The sequence below is a fragment of the Aphelocoma coerulescens genome, chromosome 3, assembly GCF_041296385.1.
Source record: "Aphelocoma coerulescens isolate FSJ_1873_10779 chromosome 3, UR_Acoe_1.0, whole genome shotgun sequence".
Taxonomy (NCBI): Eukaryota; Metazoa; Chordata; class Aves; order Passeriformes; family Corvidae; genus Aphelocoma; species Aphelocoma coerulescens.
Window position 1 is genome coordinate 11,491,528 of NC_091016.1, and position 24,462 is coordinate 11,515,989.

Consider the following 24,462-nt stretch of genomic DNA (forward strand, 5'->3'; position numbering starts at 1 on the left):
TGGGATCATTTGTGTGCCTGGAGTCAAGCTGAGGCCTAAATGATGTATGAGCACTTTAAGTAGAGCTCAGTATTTGCACACATACAGGTGAAAGATTTCCTTTCCCTGAATTTTTGTTTGTGTTTTTTGTTTGTTTTCTTGAGTTGAAGGTTTCTGGGAGCTGCAAGAGTCTGTTGTTGCTGCAAGTGTTGGTTTTTGCTTCCCCAGGCATGGGGAGGTGGAAAGGTACTGCTTATTCCAACAATCCTGTGGAGCTCCATGTGACTGCGACAGGGCTGAGACAGGATCCTGGGGCAGTATTAAACTCTACAGTCCAAGGAAATACTTAACAAGAAAATACCTAAACACAGTCTTTGGCTGCAGTCTGCTCAAAAGCTTGTTGGCATTCATAAGTACCTTAGTTGTGGTGGTGAAGGACAAATAGTGTTTTTATAAGGGATATCTCCCTTCAGGGAATTTTATTCTGAGAAGATCTGCAGTAAGAACTTATTTCAAATACGGGAAGTTTGTCTTTATTTCAAAAAAAAAAGGTCTGCCAAGCTCATCACTATTTAAAGACTGTGAAAGGGAGAGATTTGGAACAGGTTATTTAACAGGTATCCAGCTCTTTCCCTGGAAAAACTCCTGTACACCAGTCAGGTGATGTTTACAAGTAAGGACTATGAGTCAATGGTGAAGGCAAAATAAACCCACAGTGGGTATCTTTGGTAGAAGGCAAAACTTTTATTAATTAACCAGATGTCACAAGTTAACATTTGCAGCTGTCTCAGAGATGGGGGATCATACGGCAGTTACAGGAGCAGTAGAGGAATATGCAAATTTGTCCTGGATACTGTGGAAAGCCAGGCAGCTCTGTCATAATAATTATTTTCCATGTGTCCTAATCCTGCAAATCAGTTGCATAGGATGTGCCCTGGAGAGAGCTAATGGTTGTTGCACCAAAGATGAGCCTACATCAGACAGAATTGCCATCAAGGTTTCAATCTGTTCCATACCAAACAGCAAAAATCTCACTACTGTATCATTCGGTCAGAAAAAAACCCAGTCATTTAATAACTATGCCAGACAAGTCAACTATCAGGGGGTATGTGTCACTTAGGAGCCTTTGTCACCTGGTTTCTTCTTGCTTGTCTTCTCTATCATTGTCTCAACAATCATTGCTGTCTCTTCATATGTCTGAATTCTGTCATCTGAGAACTTCTCGATGGACTCCACCACCTCCACCTTCTCATAGCTCATAGAGCCAGGTAAGGCTGCTTCCCTGAACAAAAGGCCCTGCTTATCTTCTCGCTCATACTCTGTCTCTCGAAGGAGTCCTGGCTCAGTTGGGCTTATCAGACCAGGGGAAGGAACGGTCTCAGGCTGAGAGATGTCCGGATACTTTGTGATTTGCTCAATTTTTCCTCTTGTTTTTTTTCCCCATTCAAGCATGCCTTCTTTCTCCTCTCTCTGTTTATCTGGGAGCTCAAGCTCTTCTCTCCTTTCACAGATTTCCCCTTTCTCTTTTTCTGATGGCTCGGCAGGTTCTGGCAGCTCTGGTATGGGCTCCACATCACCACCATTCATCACCTTCCCATTGCCAGTGGAAACTGTGATCCCTCCCCCAGCAGGGATGGAGGGGGCCAAGATGCATGGTTCTTCATAGCCTTCCTCCCCTGTCACCAGCACATAACGCCCTTTGGGATGGGCATCAGACTTAACCTCTGGTCTTTTGTAGACTCTTATTTTCTCCCTCACAATGTTGCACAATTTATCAAAGGCTTTACTTATCTGGGCTCCATCAGGAACATCCTCTGGGCCCATTTCTTTTTCATCAAATTCTGATCCTTCTTGCTCAGGTTCACACCTGACTGAGCCTTCATGCCTAAACTCCATCTGATCTTGGTCAAAACCTTCCAGAGTTCTTTCGTACATTCTTTCAGGTGAGTGACTGTCGGTTATGTCTTTTGACATCAGCTCCTTTTTCCTGGCAATTTTCTTTGTCAGGGCTTTTTGTCTGGGCTTTACACTGGCAATGTCTTGCATGGCCTGGGTGATATCTAAAGAAAAATCAAAGCAAAGGAAACAACAAACCGTGCTTGAAGACAGTCACTGCAAATGCTGGAGCTGCCTCTTGCCCTCACTACTGCAGGTGGAGAGCCTCTGTATCCCAGGGGGGCTAAAAGTGAGCCAGGCACCTCCACTCCTGGCAATCTGGGCTATGGGCAGATGCTGAGAGTCATGTCAGGAGAGAGCAGCAATGGCTGGTGGTCACAGAGCTGAGAAGCCGCCCACTCACAATGGCATCACTCAGACACTGACACTGAGCCCCAGGAACCCCCTGCCCCCAGGCTGGTTCTGATCTCCTGGACAATCAGTAGCCACAGATCCCATGACAGCCTAGCAGCAGCAGGAGCATAGGCAAGCTACTGATTTCCATGGCATGAGCAGCTAGAGCAGAGGAGGCAGGGGTTGGTACTGGTAATTACAAGATCATGGAGACAGACAGATATTAACATGCTTTCCCCAAGACAGCTGTTTTGTCCCCTGCCACAGCACAGTAACACACATGAAATGTTCTGCTTGTCATGCAGGAGAAATCAGAGGTGTGTCTAGACACTGGCCAAATCCTCAGCAGGTATAAAACACCACTTTGCATGACAGTAGTTATTTACAGCTGCTGAGGATCTGGCCTCAGGCACTACGGACCCATTTAATATAAAATGCTACAGTTCACAAAGCAGTTAGAAAAATTACAGCTGCATTCCAAAAAAGTCCCTCATACAGTGGTTTGTCTCCGTTCTCAAGGCAGTTTATTATTAGTAAAACCCCAGTGAGCCTCAGATTTAAGTAATTCCTTATGTTAGAACCTACCACATCAGCTCCTTTAAGAGCACTCTTGCTCATTTAGCCCTGGCCATTTCCTTGTCACCAGGTTTACAAGCATCCTAATTCTAACAAGCCAACGTACAGCATAGAGGAAATATCATTCAAAAAGGGCCCTCTGCCTGCCTGTGGCACTCATCATGCCTTGGTGCTCTTTGCACATCACTCAAGTGCAAACAAACAACTCACAACGAGTCAGCACAAAACCTGCAGCTCTTTCCATCATTTCAGGTGCCTTTTGACTTCACTCTTTTGATTGGCCTAAGTAGTAAACTGTAGAAATTAGCAAAGAAAGGCTTTTGCTTGTGGTTTTGGCCTTTGACAGTTTGTCTCAAGGCCAGCTAAGGTAAGCTGAAACGGTTGCATTTACAAGCCTGTAGTGAGGCTGTCACGACTGGTGGCCATTTTGAAGACAAATGGACAAACAGCTTAAAATACAATGATGCTGCTCTTGACAGACATAGAAAGACACATCACAGGTTTACCTCTTCCCCTTGAAGCCTGAGGCTGGGCAGGTCTGTATATCTGTGTGAAGAGTGTTACGGGTGTTCCTGCTATAGCAGAGTTTAACCTGTGGAAAATATGCGCATCCATCAGTTCTCTCCCCACCGTTTTCCGTGAAACCAAGTGAAATTGTGCAAAATGAAGCACAGAGGTTGAAGAAATGTACTTCTCTATGGTGAGGAGTCAAAAAGAATGATGGGAGCCTGTTTCTTGTCTGAGGAAAATCAAGACAGACTTCACAGGAATTAGGCTGGTTTCTGCCAGCAGGAGACATGGGATACTCCATTAGGTAAAGTACACCAATGATTACAACATATAGCAACAACTTTGTATTTAGCATGGCACTTTGAAAATATGGGAAGGTTTTAGATGGGGAAACAGTCAATCCAAGCCTACCAGAGGCCAGCAAGAACCTCTGAAAATGCATTTTTACTGTGGTAAAATAGGAAATTTGGAGCAGTCTTCCTTGGAAAACATTTGAGCAGTCAGTAGTATTAAGGGTTAAAAACTAAAATTGAGAGGCTGGCCTATTGCAAAACAGTTACTGTCTCTGGCCTCTCCAGTCTGCTCTGCTGGAATTTGACATATTTTGTCCTGTCAGAGACCCTGTGTCAATATGATTTTTGGCATTGAGAATTACCCTGTTGACATACTTCTAACTAGAACTCAGTGTCCAAAATAAGACCCTGAAAATTAATTAAATACCCATTCCCCACACGTAGGATGGGCTATTTAGTGAGTGTCCTTCCCCTACATCTTCTGGACAGCCTGGAGCAGTGGTTTGGGTGCTCTGGGGTCTGGCTCTGCTGCTGTGAAAGACCCTTTCTCCTCTGTGGCTGATGGTTGACATTAGAGGGAGAGAGTGCTCCTCCGTAAGTTTAAGCATGACTCAAATTCCTTCAAATTTCTTGTATTCTTCCTCTTTCTCCTCATGCCTGAAGAATGGCTTTGCTATGAAGAGTGCTTTGCTTTACAGAACATTTGTTTTGTCTGCACCCTCCAAAAATCAACCTGCCAGTAATGTCGAGCAAGTGTCATCAACACCCGGTCTGGGGAGAGGATGTTCAGATTGCTTTTGTGTGCTCCTGACCTCTGTACACTGATGCCAGGACAGCACATGGAAAGGAGGCTGCATGGACAGGAGAAGCCTAAAATGGCTCTGACCCTTTCCTTGGCAGAAGTTTGACCAGATTTTGCATCTATTTAGATTTCTGTCCCTGGATATCTACCAGTGAAAGGTGTGAAAATGCTATAGCTTTGGGTGAATCAAATGTCCTTAAACATACATTTTTCAAAGGAGATAAAAGAGATCACTGGCCCCTTTGCAAGTGCCCAGAAATCCAGCCTTACCGGCTGTCCTCATTCTCGATGATCCGTTTGTACCGTTCCAGCTCATTCTCCAGGGACTGCTGGTAGATCACCAGCTGGCGGCAGTCAGTGGTATACTTCTCCAAGATCCTCTCAGCCTCCTCTATCCCCTTCCTAAGGTTTTCAATCTGCTCATTGTAAAGCTGAATTTCATCGTCATAACTCTCCTGGGTGTTTTTAATTGCTTGCTCCAGCATGGTTGTCTGGTAAATAAAATTGGTGGTGAAAGAAGCAGCTTTGAAACATTCACCATCCCCATATTTTAAGCATAATGAAAGGCAAGTCATGCTTTATTACAATGTGATGCTGCACTGCTGAAACACAGGAGCAATTTCACTACCTTTGTTCAGTTATTCAAAAACAGTAACTCATCAGAGTCGGCAGGGTCTTACAAGGAAACCAAAAGTTCTTCACTCGGAAGATGTGCTCAGGAAACACTCACTCCTCCTTCTCTGTGGTCTGCAGACGGGGCAAATAAGACCAAAGGTCTCATTTTAAATAAAGAGTTCTCCTTTTGAATTCAATTCCTCGGCCTTTTTACTTCAGCGATAAAACCAACGAGCACATCAACCAGGAGGTGGCGATAGTCGCCTTCCAAAAACAAAGGCCGAGCTTCAGGTGGGATCTTTCACCCTGTAACTCTCCACTCACTTTCTTCTGCTGTTTTTACCTACTTATTATAGCTCCTTTATAATTATTTTTTTTAACTGCATTTCAAAGAGATGAATTCACAAAAAGCTAATGGGGCAATAAGTGACTAATGAATTATTTAATAATTGATTTATTTCTATATGTTTCAGTCAAGATAAAAAAACCCCCAACTTTTAAGGGCCTAAATACAGGAATGATGTCCCTTGGCATTGGTTTGGTTATGTTGTAGTGTATGAGTGGACTGAGACTCTTTTCTGCTCAGTGCTCATGAGGTGGGGTCCATGACATCTCAAACACATGGCTATCAGGTCCAGAAACAGGAAAGCAAAGGAGCTCTATGACACCTCAGTCATCAGATCCAGCCTTCACCATCACAAGCAACTGTGTTACTGACCTCCACTCATAAAGCTATTTCACTCTTTTAATCTCAAGGCACAAGAATGAATGGATTAATAATCTTTTCCTAAATGGGATGGGAAGATTTGATCTTGAAAGCATCACGATTAATTCCACAAAGACTACCTCTCTCCATCTGCCAGCAGAAGGCTGATTTTCTCCCCTTTTTTTCTATATTGATTCACTCTCTCATCCCTATATTTATTCTTGTTCATCCCACAGTGCATGTGTCCTTTCCATCAGAGCATCAGACGTGAGAAAATGACTCAGGAAAATACACTGTCCTGACCCTAATGAAAGAAGTTATGCTCAGAAAGTTATGAGCTGCTGCTATGGCTGTCCAAAGGAGTCCAAAATCCCACCCAAAGATGTTTTATGTCAATATTTCATTCCTCTCACCTGGATGGACAACTCAAGGCACAAAGGAAGCTGTATTTTGGGGTCATTCTCCACCCCATCTGCTAAAAAATATTCAACTGCATGGCGGAAGAGATACCATTGGCATCTGGTTTCTGTCCACTGCAGCCTTCAGCTGCTCCTCCACCTCCTGCCACTCTCGGCCCTGCACTGCACTCATGTTTGCAGGCACTGGCTGGAGACAGAAGGTTGATTTAGGGCAGGTTTGGCTGGGAGATGGGCAAGGACAACTAGTCAAAGTCTTGGCCAGACATTTTCTGCAAATCAGGGCTTGGCAAAAAGCATATCGTTTTTCCTGCTTGTAGTGTTCAAGCACAGGAGTGATGCTGCCTTAATACTTAGTAGTGACAGGGATGAAGGCAGAAAGCCAAATGTAGCTCAACAGCCCTCTCAGTTTTGCTCGCCAAATCTGTCCATTTCTTCTCAGAGCAAGCTCAGCATTGGATGTGGCAGTGATAGACAGGATTGGGCAGAGCCCTGAGGGTCCCCCATCACTTTTCATGGAGCCAATTTCCAGCCAGAGCTCAGCAAGTACGAAAGTCATAGGAGCTCTGTGGGACTTTTCCATCCACCATGTCCTGCTGATTCTGTCCTGCAGGAATCCAGTTGCACTGTGGAAACCTTCCCTCATCAGCCACTCTGATAAGCAAAGACAGCTTCACTGCATCTACAATACCTACAGCTCTCCCTGGCCATCTAAACCTGACAGTATGTACCATTGAGAGAATGGGAATGAAACAGCTGAAGAAAAAGATGGAAATCTAAAAGGAAAACACACCTCCAAGTTAACACAACCATGTTAAAGCCATGTTAGAGGTTTTATCATGTAACCATAAAAAAAGCAAGTTCATGACCAACATGGTTGTGTGTATGGCTAGTGATTACAATACCTCTGTCTGCAGCTTGTATTTCTGTGCCTGTAGCTGGCAGAGGATGCTCTTGTATTCCTCCAGCTGGCTCTGCAGAACAGGGATCCTCCTCTCTGCTATCAGTTTTTCCTGGTTGGAAGAAAACAATGTGTGTACAGGAAAGTATGTTTCACTCCTAAAAAGAGCCAAAAGAAATTCCACTACTAGAAATAAACTGTAAAGCCAAACAGAAAATGGCAAAAGACAGATAAAAAGATGGTAGTGAACCTCGAGTCAAATTCTGCTGCATGGTGGCATGGCTTTAAGAATAAAGATGTCAGATGGCAGGGCTGTTAACAGTACAGCTGAGACCCTGTAGACCTGTTCACATCTTCTTCCAAGTAAGGAATGTTCCTGGCGTAGCCACTCATATTGGTGGAAATCAGCAAGTTTTCATCGTCTGTATCAACTAATTTGATTTAAATTTTCATCACATCTCACCCCTTCAGGATAAGATTTCCTTTCTTTTCAACTAGTCATATATCCTGCCAGCTCCTCCTCAGAGAAGAAGCACAACTACTTCAACTACCTTTTAACCACACATTTTTGGGACTAATATGTATGCTGGAGTGCACCTGACAAAGGTAATTTCTCTTTCCTGATTGTTACAGTTTTTCAAAGCTACAGTTAGTTTTTTTCTCCCATATTCACTATTCAGTACTTAGGCATTGTTTTGACAGTTTTCACCTAACCTTGGATCAAGAGTTAAAGGATCTGGGACACTTCAGGGGTAAACATAATCTCTTTCTTAATTAGAGCTGGATGTATTTCCCAACAGCAATACTTGCCTCACATATGCCAGTAGTTATTGGGGACACACGAGGAGTTGTCTGGATGATCTGCTGCAAGACATTGACGTAGGTCTGTATTTCCATAAGGTTCTGTGATGAGGTAAAAACATTTTCATGAGAAAATGCCATAGTAAGGTAGTAATTTCCATGTACTCCTGGGGCTTATTTCTAGATATGCAATGCTTTTAGCATATAAAAGTCCAATTCATGTTCAGACTTGGGTTTAGAATGCAATTTTACACCTGTTTTTGAGTGCAGGAGTGCTAACAGTTTCATCATACTGAGGGTATATTACAGACTTTTGGCTAAGAACTATACAGTTCAAAGGCTTGAAGATTCCATGATTTCCAATTTCATAGGAGATTTTCAAAATGAGAACCACAAATACCTTTGAATGTGGCCTGAAAAAAGAGTCATTTTTTTCAAAAGCAGCAAAGACAGGACAGTGGCCTGATCCCAAGACTCACAATTCTCCCAGGAAGAAGGCAACATATGTTAAAGTCAGCTACAGTGGAATCAACATCCACAAGCATATCTCTGCTGATTAACTGGAGTGCCCTGTCCCAAAAAAGTGGGTGATGAAAGCAACAGTTCCTTAGTGTGAAATATAAGACAGCTTGATCAGCACTTTGGGTTGAACTATGATACCAGGTTGACAAATTCAAGACTGTCCTACAGCTGTAGTGGCCAGACCCTGAGAAGTGTGTTTGGGTGCTGGAAATCATCCAGCTGTTGTGCCCACTGAAAATAAATAGTGCTATATGCACCCACCAAAACACAAATGGGATTTGCTTTAATTTGCCACCATTTGATCATGGAGAAGGGCAAAGTTCCACACCTATCTCTACAAGGAAGATGGCAAATTCAGCCAGTTACCTTCTTGTATCTGTCCTTTGTGGCATTAATGTCATCCTGCAGGAACTGGGACTCGATCTGCAACTCCAGGTTGCACAGCAAGGCTTCGTCAGCTTCCTGCAATGCAGAGACATGTGGCATGGTAGTATGTGCGGCTGGAGTGGCAAACCCACAGCAGTCCCACAGGCACTGCGTGAGTCACCATGCATGCCAAGCAGTCTGCTTGGAGTGTTAGAGCCTACTGGGAGATACAGAAGCATCATGAAACCAACAAACAAGAGGCAGGTTATTTACCATATTCTTCACCAATGTAATTTACAATACAGTTTGGAACTGGCACTGTCAAAATAAGGCTGGGAGCCAAGTAGTAGGCATTTGAAATACCAGATTTTGATGTTAAAATCTTAAAATGGTGGAAGAGAATCACCATCTCTGGATGTGTTTAAAAAAAGACTGGACATGGCACTTGGTGCCATAGTCTAGTTGAGGTATTAGGGCATAGGTTGGATTCTATGATCTCGGAGGTCTCTTCCAACCTCATTATTCCGTGAGTCTTAAACAAACGACATCAGCAGACTAAAGCATTGATTTCTCTAGCATCATGACAAGGTCTGAGGTATCCTCATGCCTTTTTAAGATCCCCAGTAAAGAAGTACTTATAAAAACCTGATGGGATTTACAAAAAAAAGGATGGCCTGAAGTTTTTGCACTCTGTTTGGTATGTTCTGAAATGCTACAAATGTTTGTCAATTTGGAGCCATTTCTGGAAATAAAAATGAAAGCTGACCAAGTTTAGGAAAAATTCCCCTTGCTGCAGAAGTTTATAATGCTTTGGGATTTGTGAGGACAAAAGTTCCTAACATCCAATTAGTTCAAAGAACAAGCCATATAACTAGCAACCATGATCTCAGAGTACATAGGTATGAGTGGCATTGGTCTTTAAATCTAACGAAAACTCCATTTTTGTTCAAAGGCCTAATTGAGGTTTTTCCTATGTTGTTATTTAACACAAACCCTGGAATTTAGAATAATTTCCATGGAACTTGGCAATATATTTTACAAACATGTAAGAGTAATGATAAGTTTTATGTTTCTATTTAGCACATGATTTCTTTATTAGGTTTGGCATTAACAACTGTAAAATAAAATTTTTGAGAAAGCATCTTAAAAGATTTTAACTGAATCTTCCTTGCAACTCTACAAAACTTACAAGTTCCTCCACCAGTTTGCAATTTGCCTCAAGAAAGTCTGGATTTCTGCGTTTAACTCAAAGAATAAAAAAAAGGAGTATTTAAAGGTGTCTTTTTCAAATGACCCATGTGCCATTAGCAGCTGTAAAAATACCTCTGTGAGTGGATCACGGGTCGCAAACAAACCATTGAGATCTGTGGGTGCAGCATATGACTGGTAGAAGGGGATTTTTCCTTTTGCATGTGTACAGCACGCACTATTCAAAAAATGTGTAGATGTTGGCTGTCTCATTGTGCTGTTAAGCCTCCCAGACAGAGAACTCTCCAGCAGGCTCTGCTTTGTGAGCCAGGGGCTGATTCAGACATATCCAGCCCAGCACATTCAGAGCAAGCCATCAGGAATGCCCGCTGCTTTTCTGCACTCCTCCTCCCTCCTATTGAGAGGAAGATCAGCAGGACAATGGCCATATTGGGACGTTTGGGAGGGAGCCAAAAAAAGCCCCCAGGCACCTGAGTAATACCTATAAGCAAATATTTCTGCACGTGATAAATAAAAGCAGTTTTCAGCTTTCCAAATGTTCCTTCAAAGGGAAAAAATACTTCTGCTTTTATTCCATGCTTTCAAAGACACCAGCTTCCTTGATGGAGCTGTGTATCAGAACAGTGCAGTCTACATATTCTTTTGAACTTTGCAGTATTTGCTAATCACTCAACTTCTGAAAAGCCATTCTGCTTTATGTGATGATTCCAGAACACTGATCCATATGCTGAAGCAATATTTTCATTTACTGTGGAAGAGAAATTCCTTAGATCTCTCCAGAACCAGTGTTTTCCCAGCTGTCAGATAAAGAATGAGTTTGCATCTGCGACATGCAGGTTTTCAGGCTACATCTTGGGCCCTGTACAGAAAACCAGCTGTATTCCCTCCAGTACTTGGTGCTCCAGTGCAAGGAGCTGCTGCAACAGGGGTGGCCAGGGACATCCTGGGATAAAAAACACCCTTGTGCCCTTTTGTGAGCTGTGCCTTGGGTTGGTGAATCAATTCACTTTTCTTTAGCTATAGATTGGTTAAGGGGAACTGTGAAGATACACTTACCAGCTCCAACAACCCCTTACAAAAGATTTATCTTTACAAAGTTTTTTTAAGTGCTTGCAGGGTGTCCAAGAGCCCTGCTAGCACACTGGAAAACAGAACTGATGTAGGACGTCAAGAGCTCACTGGAGACAGAAATGCTAAAATGCACTTTCTGCATTTAGCAGAATGCATTTAGCATTTTTCTGTCTTTTTTTAATATAAAATATGCATATCATTGATGTGACAATTCTCCAGCAGAGCAGGTCCTGCCATTTGTAGCAAGGAAATAAAAAAATAATCTCTATTTAATCCACCTGTACTTGATTCCCAGTACAGAAGATGAAAGATAGCCTGTGCAAAGTAGAACTGGGGAGAGATATAATACTACATTCTTCACCCAGATGAAGGTTAGCAGCAAGAGAGGATGAATCAGGATTTTTCAGTTTCACAGACCTCGTTTGGAAACTTCCAAAATACTTTAGCCAACTTCTATCTTTTTCTGAGCTTTATATTATACTAAATGTTGTTATTTTTATTATTTCTTTTCCTGTGGTATTAAGAAAGTGTAGCTTGATATAAAAGGAACAAACCAGGGGGAGTTCTCTTTTATTTGGAAACCTAATGGGAAGCTGAGGGTCTGTCCTTGGAAGGGCTAACCATATCCTGCAAGGGACTAAGGAGCTTTGAGACACTCCAGGCTTCAAAACATGGACTTAATCAGCAATTTTTCATGGAATGATTATCACTACTGATTGTACTTTAATACAGTAGCTGTATTTAAAAAGTGTGAGGAAAAGGTATGCACACACTGAGGCTCAGACACTTACACAAGGCTTAGGGAGCGGAAGGAAGGAGAAGGGCAGAATAACAAGAAATGCCTTGCTCTGACATTTTATCTTTCCACTGCTTCTTCAAAGCAGCTCACTGTAGTAAATGAAACCAAAGAACAAAAATTATAGACCTTTCCCTTGGCATTTTCCCAGACATACTTTATTGAGGCGCTCCAGGGTTTCTTTTAGCCTCTGCTGATATTCACGTTCGTTTCTATACCTGCAAGTAGAGAAAAGGAGCTAAAGTTCAGCCATTCATCCTTCTGTAAACTGCATTTTTATCTGCACTGTCATGCACAAGATATGCTTCACACTGAAGGAGAATATGAATCTTGAAAGGGCAAAAAATATTTATTCATACATTAGCATTAATTATTTCTTGGTCCCAGATGCTGAGAGTAATTTCAGAATTGTCTAAATTCTTGTCTTCAACTTATGCAACAGAATACAACAAAATGCCATGTATTTGCTATCACTTTTTTACAGAAAGCCCAAGAATAGATTATCTGCAATAAATGCATATTCCATTGGTGTTGGACTACAGTGACAGCCATTCAGCATTGGTTACTCTGTGAGGATTTGCTACACTGGCACATGAACATTTAATTACATTGTTCTTGGTTTTCTATTTTACCTGGTGTTGTTCAATAAGCACTTTAATGACAGACACATTAAACATGAAGGTTGCAATTTCATGTATTGACTGTGTATGAATGATGTTGCATTAGGATGCTTAGATGGATCCAGCTTTGTGTCCCCTTTAATGGTAATTGACATTTTAGCTTGGTCAAAGCAACATGTGAGCCTTATTAAGGACTGCATTTAACCAACTATTCTTATGCTTTTATAAAATGTCCACAAGTGCATAATGTGCACGTTCCTGGTGCTGAGATGGACGCATAATGTGTTTGTCTTTGGTTTCATGAAACAGCACATATTCTTTAAGAATTAGGGCTCCACATTTCTATGTAAGTAGAATTATCTTCTAGAAAATCCTGTTAGCCACGGAGTACAAAACTTAATTGTTAGTTATTGTAATTTATTTCCTTCCTTAAGTAAACTGCATATAAAATGTTTAACAGTAGATGTGGTTTAATGAGACTCCATTAAAAAACAAACAAACAAAGAAACAAACAAAAAAAACCCTGAAAAACAACCAGCCAGAAGAAACTTAGCAATACAAGGCAATGAGACTTTGCCATCAGTACTAAATGAGTGGCTCATCAAACTCCAACAGCAGCAGAAATACAGTCTTAACCCTTTAACACTTTACTTTCCCTAGAATAATAGAGGTACAGAGATATAAAAAAAGCTGTCATTATCTTACTTTCTACAAGAAGCACTCATGACAGGTGGCAAGTCAGCTCTGGTGGTAACAGTCCTTCATTTGCAGTAAAAGCAATGGACACCAACACAAGCAGAAATTCAGAATTGAATGTTAAGTCCCTGTCTGTCTTCTGAAATCATTGATCCAGCCCTGATATGCTGGTGATATCAAAGGGACTTGCTCCAGTCAACAGAGAACTTGACAGTTTCTGGACTGAACATACCAAGGATCAAGTTATAATGATCATGTCAACCTCAGTTCTTTTTTTGTCTCCTGAAGGATGAACAACCAATATTATTCTCATTTCTTTCAACACATACTGGAAAGCTGAGTGGATGATGTCACTCACAAACTGACCAGGACCACAAAGGAAGAGCCTGGCAGAACAAGGAAATGGACTTAACCTGGTGCTCTGGTTTCCCAACTTCTCCTTCTGAAATCCTATAATATTAGCAGGGTTGGTCACTGGTCTGTTTTCAATTCTTACATGAACAGCAAAGAACAAGTGAAAATGATGAGGTTTTATATCACTCCAACAAATTGCTGAAAAGACTAAAACAATGTCTCTTTTTGCCAAATAGTATTAACACCAATTTCACTTTCAAGGATACAATATTTTTCAGCTTCAGAAGTGAGACTACCTTTGTTTCAGCTGTTTACCAAATAGCTCACCTCCAACCAATTTTCTATCTATTTAATAAATTTTTTGTGTGCAGTTGGCAGCAAACACTTTCCTAACTTAGATACTTTCTGGCAGCTGAGCGAGAATGAAGCAAATTGTGGCATCTTGTGAAAATCAAATACACAGCTATACTAAAAAGCTGGTTTTACACTCATAGTAATATACAACCATCTGATGGAGTCAGTGTCCAAACCTCAGCCCGAATGTAATTCAGATCTCCCTCATTGCTAGATCCTCACCCAAAATATTTTTCAATGACTAAAATATTCAGGTACATTTTTCTTCACTCTCAAATAACCCAAATATGTTCTGCACCACACAGCCATAAATCCACCTGGCGGCCATGAGAGAATTAGTATTGTATGATTATCCTGTGAAGGAGAATTGCTTTCAAGTGATGTTCAATCTTCTCCAGAAGATCAGTGCAAAAGGGCTATGGACCTCTTTGAAATGCTTCAGAGACATCAGGATGCCTCTGTGCCTGCTGAAATGTATTTGTAAGTGCAATGGCTGACAAGTTGCAATCCTGTTATTGTTTCAAAGCTGATTTTGGTGTTTAGTAATTAGCTAGACATGTCCAAAAAAGGTTTTCTTAGATGGTTGCTGGTCAGACTTTCGTGGAGCTTAAGAGCCATGAAGTTAATTTTGCTTCATTTAAAAAAACAACAAAACACCAACCTTCTCACCTAGTCAGGTAGCTTTAGGTCTGCTACAAACATTTTTGAACTGCTGAAAAAAAAGAGATGTTAACTGTGTTTTTTTGCATAGGGGAAAAGAAGTGGAGGGAGCTTCCAGGCTCAAAGAAAGCAGATCAGAGGATTAAAGGCTTCCATCATCTCTTTTTTTTTGGACCCTGCCTCTGCTGTAGTGCAAGGGCTCGCTCCTGTCCAAAGAGGAAACAGTCACAATCCATCCCAGCAATGCTCCATGGCCAGATACTCAATTTGGTGTCAAACCTGAGCCTTTTATCTGAAGAAATATGGGGTGCCTCTCTGTTCAATCCTACTGAATTCTTCCACCTCTTGGCTACTCCATTTCCCCTTTCCCTGATGCATGTCACTAACCTTCTCTCAACAGAAACAGCAGCAATTTGGGTGCCAAGGAGAGCACAGACTATGAAACACAGGTCCTACAAGCATGATGAACAGGCCACTAATGTTTGTCATTTGGTGTCATACCCTGAATGCTTTGATGTGCCCAAGAGAGCTGTGCTGTGCTGATTTATGAACAAATTCTACCTGTGTTATCACAAAGCACTACTGAGCAGCTGACAGCCAAAGGGCAAGATTTTGGCAGTTTTTGGAGAATGTGGAGGTCAGGCAAATGCTCCTCACCTCAGCTGCAGCAGGATAAAGGCCTTCCTATCACTAATGAAGCAGGAGCAGTGCCAAGACAATCCCTGTCGACAGGGCTGGAAGGCAGCTTTGCCAGTGGAGTCCCCATATCCTGGCTATTGTGTTTTCCCACTTGTTTTTGTTTTCTCACAGGTGTTGGGTCTCCACTGTGGCTGCAAAGGGCGGCAGCTCATCAGAGTATCCCCACTCAGCACATCTTGGAGAACACTGTGCCGATTACTGTGTCCAGCAACTTCCATGCATGTTGACAATCCACTGTATCAGACTGTATGTGCATGAATTTTTTAATTAAATGATTGATTAGCAAGAATTTTAATTTATGAAGGTAATTAATCCTGTTCAGTCAAGGCCACTAAAATCTGGATTTCAGCATCTTTCCCAATATTATGGAGAGAGAAATATGTTCCTTTCCCACAGCCAGATGCAATGTTGCTATAACAGTGGTGGTCAATAAAGGTAACATAATTAGTCTTTTTATGAGATGCATCCAAACTATTCTCAGCAATGATTTGGTTTTTTGCAACTTCAAAAGAAAGAATTCTCCCCTGGTACAGAGTCTGAACTATTCATGTTAATGAGAAAAGCTATGAATGTGACCATAGAGGATTTAAAAATAAATTTTAATGCAAGTTCTACCTTTTAATGGTTTATGAACATTTAATTGTACAGACCCAGTAATCTTAGGCCCTACTCTGTCTAAATGCAACTTTAAAAGGCCTATTTATATAAATGTAGCTTTTAAAGGTTTACTTAGATATAAATCTATTTCCCAAATTGTGAAGGTGAGTGAAAGAATGGGTTGTAAGAGTTAAAATTCTTTGCATTAGTGAAGGACACAGATATTTGTCAATTAATTGATGCACAGTGCTCCCCTCTAAGATATTTTGTTAATCCTAGTGCACCAAAAGCTTTATGGTTCAAGATGAAGCAAGAAACCCACAGTGCCTGTTACCAGCTGAATGTAGACTCAGGGAGGAGAGTAGGTCTTCAGCACAGGAATGTTTCTGGTTCCAGCAGCCCCTAATAGGGTGCAGAAGATTACTCCTTGCATATTTTGTTTAGGGAGCTGTATTTATAACTTTCAGGAGCTGAAATCAGAGCCATCAGGATGGCAGAGTACATGTTACCAGAGCACTGCCTTGTTTTAAAACCTACAACTCAAAACCCAACCAAGTTTTTAAGACCCTAAACAAATTTTCATGTCTGTCTTCTAGTCAAAATCAACAGCTACCAAGGAAAAAAACCAAACCTAAAATTCCCTTCTTGATCTAAACTAATTGGTGCAATTTGGTTAAAAAGCAGACACTGCCCTTCCATTGTCATGGCCCTGTGTATCTTCAATTTTTAAATTGCCATTTTTGGCTTGGATATAGTCAAAGTTTCCTTCTTACTTTTGTTTACAGGTGCTGAGTGAATCAGAATTACATCCCAGAATTGTAAGACAAAGCACCATCCTTTTTTTTTCTGGGAAGCCACTAACTACCACTTTAGCAGGTCCTAAATCTTGCTTTCTGAAAGCACAGCCCCTTTTCTGGGTATTTTCTTCTCCTCTGGATTTTCAATGTCCTGTATTATTCCCCACCTATTTACAGTTTGCATAAAGCAGGTCTAATAAAAATAAATTACTTTGTGTCGTATTACTAATCCTGTACTATTCACACAGATTTTTAACTAATATGCAGCTAGAAAACAAAGTACTGGGTTTAGTCAAATACTCAGGGACACTGTGTAATAAAAACACGTGAGCAAGTATCAGAGTCTCATAGTTGAATTTCCTGCTCATAAATATTGGAATATAAATCTGCCTAATCAGGTGCTTATTACCCACTGGCACTGAGTCAGGACATTGTGGACATCTGACTGGCAGCAATAAGCCTCAGTGCACCTGGATGGGTTATTCTCTCCTGTCAGATGAGAAAGAGAGATCAGGGCTTTGCATTTCTATAGGTGTGCTGTAGCTCACAGCCCCCATGTGGCTGTTCATTTGGCAGTGTGCCAAATTTTCATGGTTGAAGTAGCCGGATAGATACTTTGGGGGCAAAAAATCCCCGACCAATAAGTAACAGGAAGATTACACTCTTTCATCCTGTAAGCAACCCTTTTATGAGCAATGCTCACCAACTCTTGTGTAATTAAGGCATGTAACCAAAATTGCCTGCTGCTGGAGGAAAGGCATCCATCTCCATCAGCATCTGAGGCTCCTGCTCTTTGAATTATGGTGCCACAGAGGTTGAAGAGGTGAAGTTGGGAGAAGCCTGCTCTTACTGTTTTAGTGGCATGAGATGGAAATACAGGATGCAAGGAAGAAGAGGGGGGCAAATTTCACACACCAGGAAAAAATGTATGTCCTTTCTTTTCATCTCGCATCTGTAGAGGCTGGTACAGACCGGCCCAGGTGCCTCATAGAGGCTGTAAATAAGAGTTTCTTAGAGACATCCTGCACAGTTCAGGAGATGTTTGGTATTGTGTAACTCTGGGCTGATCTGACACAAGACTTGCTTTGAGACACCTGGTAGTCAAATGGGTCATTTCCTCTTTGCAGCTCAGAGCACAGTTTTCCTAAGGCTAATGAATAACAGCAGCCATCACGTGCCAGGGCTGCTGCTGTGAAATGGAGAGGGAATTTGCCCATCTAGGATCAGTGAGACAATAAGAGGCCGAGCTTCAGCTCCCTAAGTCCTGATAACTTACTTTTCGCCATGGGCTTACATGCCATCCCTCTCGACAAATCTGATACACATGGAGAGGCATCACCCATGCACGAGAAGTAGCTGGTGACACCAAACCCATCCTTATTACAAAGATTAACTATGGAAATGATACCACCCATCTTCCATGGATTGTAAGCCTTACTTGTTGCGGTACTCATCGAGCATGCGCTGGGCATCCTTCTCCTCCCGCTCCAGCTTGGCTCGGTCGGAAGCCAGCTCCCGCATTCGCTGGCGGTTGAACTCAATCTGCCCAGCAAAGGCCTCGTCCAAGCCCACCAGCTCATCCATGCGCTGGAAGGTCTCCAGCTGCTTGCGCAGGATGGTGTTGCGCTGCTCCAGCACACGTGCCCGGTTGATGTAGCTGGCGAAGCGCTCGTTGAGCTCCTGCAGGTTCTCCAGGCCCCGGGCTTGGGCCAAACTGTCAAATTCCGGGGAGCCTCGCAGCTCATCGTAGGCATCTGACCTCTCGTACTTCTCCTTGCGTACCTCACGGAGGAAGCTGCTCCTGTACATGGCTTCAGAGGGGCTGTGCAGTGCCGGGGTCCCCTCTTGTGTGCCTGCCTGTCTCTCCAGTTTGGATCTGAATTATGTCTGGGGGGTTTGGGGAGGAAGAACTGAACATAATCACCCCCCCAGATGATTAGGACTTGTCTCCAGGGTGGTTTGTGGCACTAAAGGCATCATCTGCGGCAGTGAACTAAATAAATCCCAATAGCCCCGCCTTGGAGCTGCGCATCCAGGAGTCAGCAGTTCGGAGGAGCAGTGGGCACAGAAGGGCTCGGGGCTTTTCTTTTCGAGCATTGCAATTGTGTACAGCCAGAATAAAAGAGAGCAACGTCCAGCTTTCACCCGGTGGATTAAAGCATTATCCATGGAAAACAAAACAAGTGCTTTGCAGTTTTGGAGGCTGAGCTCAAAGCCTTTCATGGCTGTGCTGGGGGGAGAGCTTTGTCCCATGGGGGTGTCCCCAGGGCTGTGTGCAGAGGCCTTCTGCTGAGCCAGGATTTCAGTGTGAGTGGATAGCAGCCCTTGATTTTTGTTATTTGACAGTTTTGCGATCATTTAGAATTATGGGATGGTATACAAAGATTAATATGACTCTAGCTCCATGGACAAGATTTGGCTCATTTCAGGCTTCATGTCAGGCTTTTCTTCAGGTTAATTCTACCTGGCATGAGAAGCACCCAAAGCAGCAGTGGTACTAAAAGCCCCAGGCTTAACAAAGCCCTTTCGGAAGCCACTTTCCTTGGAATAGCCACAAGCCATGTTGTCTCATGACTTGGTGGCCTTTCCATTTTATCCCATGGGGAGCCACCATTCTTCCTTTACTTCTATCATAATGGAGTCTTGTGTGCTGCCATTCCCTGAGAGGCTTTAATTTCCCCTCGATTCATCACCTCTAGTATTTTTTCCTGTCTTTCATTTTGAAAAATCCTATTTCTTGGACCTGTTCTTCCCTAATCTACTTGTCCAGACAAAAAGCCCAACACCAAGACAGTCCAACTTTGAGATCTCTGTTAATAATTCATATTAAAGTCAATTTCACTTTTTAATGGCCATATCTTAAATGAATATTTAAATCACACGTATTTTGAAGCTTAACAGAGCTCAGCTAACTGATGGTAAGTACAGAGGTGAAGAAAGCAGCTGGTGCTCAGGTGACTCTAAAGTTTGGGTTCTCTGCTACTAAATCTGAATCAAAAGGGGGAAAAATTCATTAGACGTTTCCTTCATATTTCTTATTCTGCTTCAGATTATTTGGAAGTGCAATGGGAAAAGATCAAATGTTCAGAAAATTAAATTAGGCTGTGCACACAGACTGCAGCTCCATAGTCTGCTTCCAAACTTCATAAATAGCAAAACAGGGATAGATCCTTCAGAAATGTCTGGGATCTTTATCAACCAGTGAACATGAAACCACTGGTCTCCATGCTGCACAAACATATTGGCATTTGCAGCTCTTTGGCTGAACCAGCCTGCTTACCCCAACAATGTAGCTGAGCTTTTTACAAAGTTAGTCTTCCAGAAGAGATCAGAAAGTAGATTCTGCTGGATTGTGGGCGGTGTATTTTTATGGCAAGAATTTTTATGGCTTTAGACAGCCTTTCAGTACAATAATAGCCCATGTGAGTGCTATTCCATCTCTGTCTCAGTGGCTGGAAGAAGCACTGACTCCATGCTGACCTTAACTCCTTAGGTAATAAAAGGACAGGCCTTTCAACATTTCACCATGTCCCTAAACTGAGTGGTCTGTCTGCAGGGGAATCCTTGCAGCCCCAGTTTTTGTTATTGAAATTTATCCCATGCTTTCTACCAGGAAAATCTAGGTTTGGTATAGCATACTCTGCTATCACATGCATGTCTCTAAGGTGAGATCCCTGATTCCAAGACCTCATCTTGGGCAGTTTCCACTGTTAACTTGCTACAGACACAGCTTTATCAGGGCTAAGGCAAGCTTACATGACTCAGGCTCTGTGTTAGTGACTTTTTGAGATGGAGGTGACTTAAGGAGTCACCCTGGCCTCCATACACCTTGTGAACATGCAAATCATAGAAATTATAGAACTGTTAAGTCTGGAAAAGACCTCTAATAACCCGGCACTGCCATGTTCACCACTAAACCATGTCCCCCAGCTGTCACATCCACAAGTTTTTGACCATTTCCAGGTATGGTGACTCCACCACTTCCCTGGGCAGACTGTTCCAATGCTTGATAATCCTTTCAGCAAAATTGTTTTCTTAATATCCAATCTAACCCTCTCCTGGCACAACTTAAGGCCATTTCCTCTCATCCTGTCACTTGTTACTTGGGAGAAGAGACAAACCCCACCTCACTACAATCTCCTTTCATATAGCTGTAGAGAGAGATAAGGTCTTCCCCAGGCCTCCTTTTCTCCAGGCTAAACACTCCCAGCTCCCTCAGCTCCTCCTCATCAGACTTGTGCTGCAGACCCTCCAGCATTGCAATGTCCTTCTTGTAGTAAGGAGCCCAAAACTGAACACAAATGTAGGCAACCAGAATAAGACAGCCTAAAAGGAAAACCAGTTTGGAACAGACTGCAGCTGTTACTCTTTTCAAAAAGAAAGAATCAAAAACACCTCAGAAAAATCAATCTGCTTCTGTTATGCACTGAATTATTTGGCTCATCTAATGGACCACTGTCTTGGTTTGAAAGACAGGTGTCTGCTAAGGAAGGCAGGAGCCTCGCTTGGAATGGCAGATGCGACCCTCCCTTCCCTCCGAGTTATTATAATTTTGAAATCAAGGGGCTTTTAGGCAAAGATATGGGAAATAGGAGTAACAGTTCTTTACTATTATATGTCTATATGTGTATAACAAGGTAAACAAACAGCAATAGCTATGGCAGTAACAGCAAACAATCACAAACCCAGTGCCAGCCTTCTTGGCTGTCAGGCCCTTTCCCCTCGGGTGCAGTTCCGCTCGCAGCCGGCAGGGGCACTGGCAGCTCCCGGTGAGCAGGGCAGGTGCGATGGTTCCCCCACGGCTGCAGGGGGCGCTCCGGAGCAAGCTCAGAGAGCACATGGCAATGGTGGCCTGGGATCCCAGGGAAGGATGGAACAAAGGCTTCACAAACCCCTGGGCAGCCAATCCCGGTGTCCGGCCGGACCTTTGGGAACAGCAGGCTGGAATCGCAGGCTGGAACGGCAGGGATGAGCACAAATCCCAGGTGGCAAATGAGATGTATCCAAACGGGGAACCCCCTGGAGGTCTGGGCCGGCAGGATGAACAGGTCTACAACGTAGCAAAGGCTCAAAGCAACAGCGGGGGCAGGGCAGCCAGGGTTTCTCTGGCAGAAGGAGAAAAAGCAGCTGAAGAGAGCAGCCTCCCTCCCCGTCCAAACGCTGGGGTTCAACTCTCTGCCACCCAGGTGAAACAAAAGAGTAGCCAGATGCACCCCACCTGTAGTGGGTAGGTCTTTCTTTTTTCTTAAGTACCCAGCAATTTGTCCCCCTAGCAACACATATGGGGAAAATTCCTTCAACAGAAAAAAAATCCAAACAAAACAGGAGAGCTCCTAAAACCCCAACAACCACCAAGGTGAATTTCCTACAAAAGGATCTTGTCCACTGTTTCCTATTTAGAAATGGCTCAAAGACTGAAAGGTTATCTATATTAATGAAATGCCTGACAAACTGCTTGAAATCTTTTTAGACTTAAATCAATGAGTGTGTATTGAAGAACACTTATATAAGGAATACTTTTCATCCTAATGCCTGCAGTAAAAACAAGAACGAACATACAGAAACAATTTGAACTTTCCCTCTTTGTCCCTAGATTATGTGTGACTTCTTCCAATAACAAAATCTGAAGGCTGGTTCTTTGCTGTTTAAATGCACTATATGATACATCACCATCACCCTAGAATTGGTGTTTACCTACTGCTGCACAGCTCAAAAAACCTGTGGTATAAGAGGGTGGTTTGTTTCTTCTTTAATTGCTTGTATTGCTATAAACTCCTTTGCAGACTAACTTGGCTATATCCTTTATGCACAACATGAGTATATTTTGGCAGTGCCAATAAACCTGCTTGTACTCCTTACTGCTTGGCTAAGTCAATACAAGTTTGTCAAACTAAATCAAAATGCATAAAATACATTTAAAAATGCCACAATCCAAAGGAACCTTATCTTTCTGATAAGAACTGGTACAGCCCTAGCTGTGGTTGGCCACATTTTGCTGGCCATTGCTGTGGGGCAACCATGGAGCTCCTGTATTCTCCCTATCCTGGGGGCTTCCAGCTCTGCTTCTTTTCTCATGGCAAAAACCTTTTCTACACTGGTGGGTTGAGACAGGGTAAGAGTCAAACAGATCCCCCCCAGCAGTGTGCTCAGAGTTTTCAAATTAATCCTCCAAGTTCAGTGTTTTCTCAGTAATAATATGACAGCTTGTTGGTACAACTATTCAGCTTCTATAAATCACACAGCCAGTACAGCCCAGCTGAGGCACTCAATTCACCCTTGTTGTCTTTTCAAGTTATTTTGCTTTATTCAGAGTCTGATGCTATAGCCCAGGGTTTCCTGTTCCTCTAGTCCAGAACAAAACTTCAGAGAGGGCGTGCTAATGAAATGCGTCATAAGTGTTTCATGCTGAGATGTCATAGATGGAAATTGAGGTTATTCTTCATTTTGAAAAATGATGCTCAAGAGCCATGTCCAAATACATAACATTACCTATCTGAAAAACTGCTGGGAAGACATTCAAAGTGGAACCTTTTTGCGAATATGACTGATTAGAAAAATGAAATTAATTTGTGCTGATTAGCCTTAAGAAGACTCAAAGAACATATCTTCAAATATGAAAGAGACCAGCACACTGAAAAAAATAGGTCTTGTGTGTTTTTCCTTTTCCATGATCATAGTAAATAGGACAAGGAATAATGACTTGAAACTGTGAAATATAAGCTATGAATAAGACATAAGACAAGTGGGCTAATTGTTCCTCTAATGGAGCACAGGGAAAAAAATATTGCAAGATCTCAGTCATTGGACCACTTTAAAGATCAAGCTAAGCAAACACCACCCAGCACTAAGGGATGGTTGATTCATCCTCCTTTAGAAAAGAGAAGAGTTTATTGCTGACTGTCAGAACACAATGTTGAGGGGCCCTTACTGGCCTCTTCCACAGGGCCAGTAATATTTTCAGGGCAACGATTTCTGAGGTTTCTTCCAGTCCTGTGAGGTAAATATCCTCCCACATCTTAAGCACCCTTGCATGCAGTCTCTGAATTTGCTTTAGAAATTTTTATCTGGTGGGTATGTCCACGTAGTGCATCACAGCCGGATGCTGACTTGCACCTTCTTGGATTCTTTGCCCAGAGATATTCTTCCCCCTCCAGGCAACACCAGATCACTGGTCAGGGCCCAAAGGTGAGTTTTTCTTATAATGTTATGCAGCTCTTCACAAAATAAGTGATTTGGTACCACCAGAGGGCTGTAGTCCTACAGCAAGAACAGGCTGTGGGTCGGAGATTGAGTACCATGTCAATCTCTGACAAAGCAACCCCAGAGACTCCTGCAAAGAATTTGCTCTGCTGTATGAAACAAGCTGGGTTTTGTCCTTATTGCAATAGAAGATGTGCTGCAAAATGCTGTTTCTTCTGCTCAAGGAGACCAAATCCTGCTGGGATCAAGATGAGTCCCCTAACGGAGGTGGATGTTGCATTGACCAGGACCAGGACACATCTCCCACCAGACCAGCCCAAATAAATACCCCAAAGTAACAGCAGCCCTATGACAGATCCCTTTCTAAGATCCCATCTTGAAATCAGGCCAGAAGAAAGTCTGCTGCACACATCTGGTGCTCAGTTGTGCTCTTCAGAGACATGGGCATGGGATCAGGAATTAGAGTAACGAAAATGACATTGATAATTTTCTGTAACGATCATAAACAAAATTAAAATGGCAAAAAAAATTTGTCTGCTTTGTTCTGGCAAGTCTGTGATAGTAAGTAACTAAGTTTCCTAGTTGTAGTGGTACACAGATAAGCTTCACCCAGTTAGGCTAAGATTTTTTTCC

At 42.5% G+C, this 24,462-nt stretch overlaps 1 protein-coding gene across 1 annotated transcript; it reads right to left on the reverse strand.

Annotated features, from left to right (window-relative positions):
* Positions 1–1,095: 1,095 nt before the first annotated feature.
* BFSP1 (beaded filament structural protein 1) lies at positions 1,096–18,438 on the reverse strand. Its single transcript, XM_069008444.1, has 8 exons — positions 18,068–18,438; positions 12,010–12,070; positions 8,777–8,872; positions 7,898–7,990; positions 7,092–7,199; positions 4,720–4,940; positions 3,351–3,436; positions 1,096–2,039 (listed from the first exon to the last, which is right to left on the reverse strand). The coding sequence occupies exons 1-8, from the start codon at positions 18,436–18,438 to the stop codon at positions 1,096–1,098; spliced, it is 1,980 nt and encodes a 659-aa protein (XP_068864545.1).
* Between the last annotated feature and the right edge of the window lie 6,024 nt (positions 18,439–24,462).

What these genes read in the sequence shown, in the direction of transcription:
- BFSP1 (XM_069008444.1), bottom strand. Translation starts at nt 18,438, where the DNA reads ATGTACAGGAGCAGCTTCCTCCGTGAGGTACGCAAGGAGAAGTACGAG. An exon ending in CAAAGGACAGATACAAGAAG is followed by an intron (nt 7,991 to 8,776) that starts GTAACTGGCTGA and finishes ACCTCATCACAG; the next exon opens with AACCTTATGGAAATACAGAC. An exon ending in ATCGAGAATGAGGACAGCCG is followed by an intron (nt 3,437 to 4,719) that starts GTAAGGCTGGAT and finishes TATTTTCCACAG; the next exon opens with GTTAAACTCTGCTATAGCAG.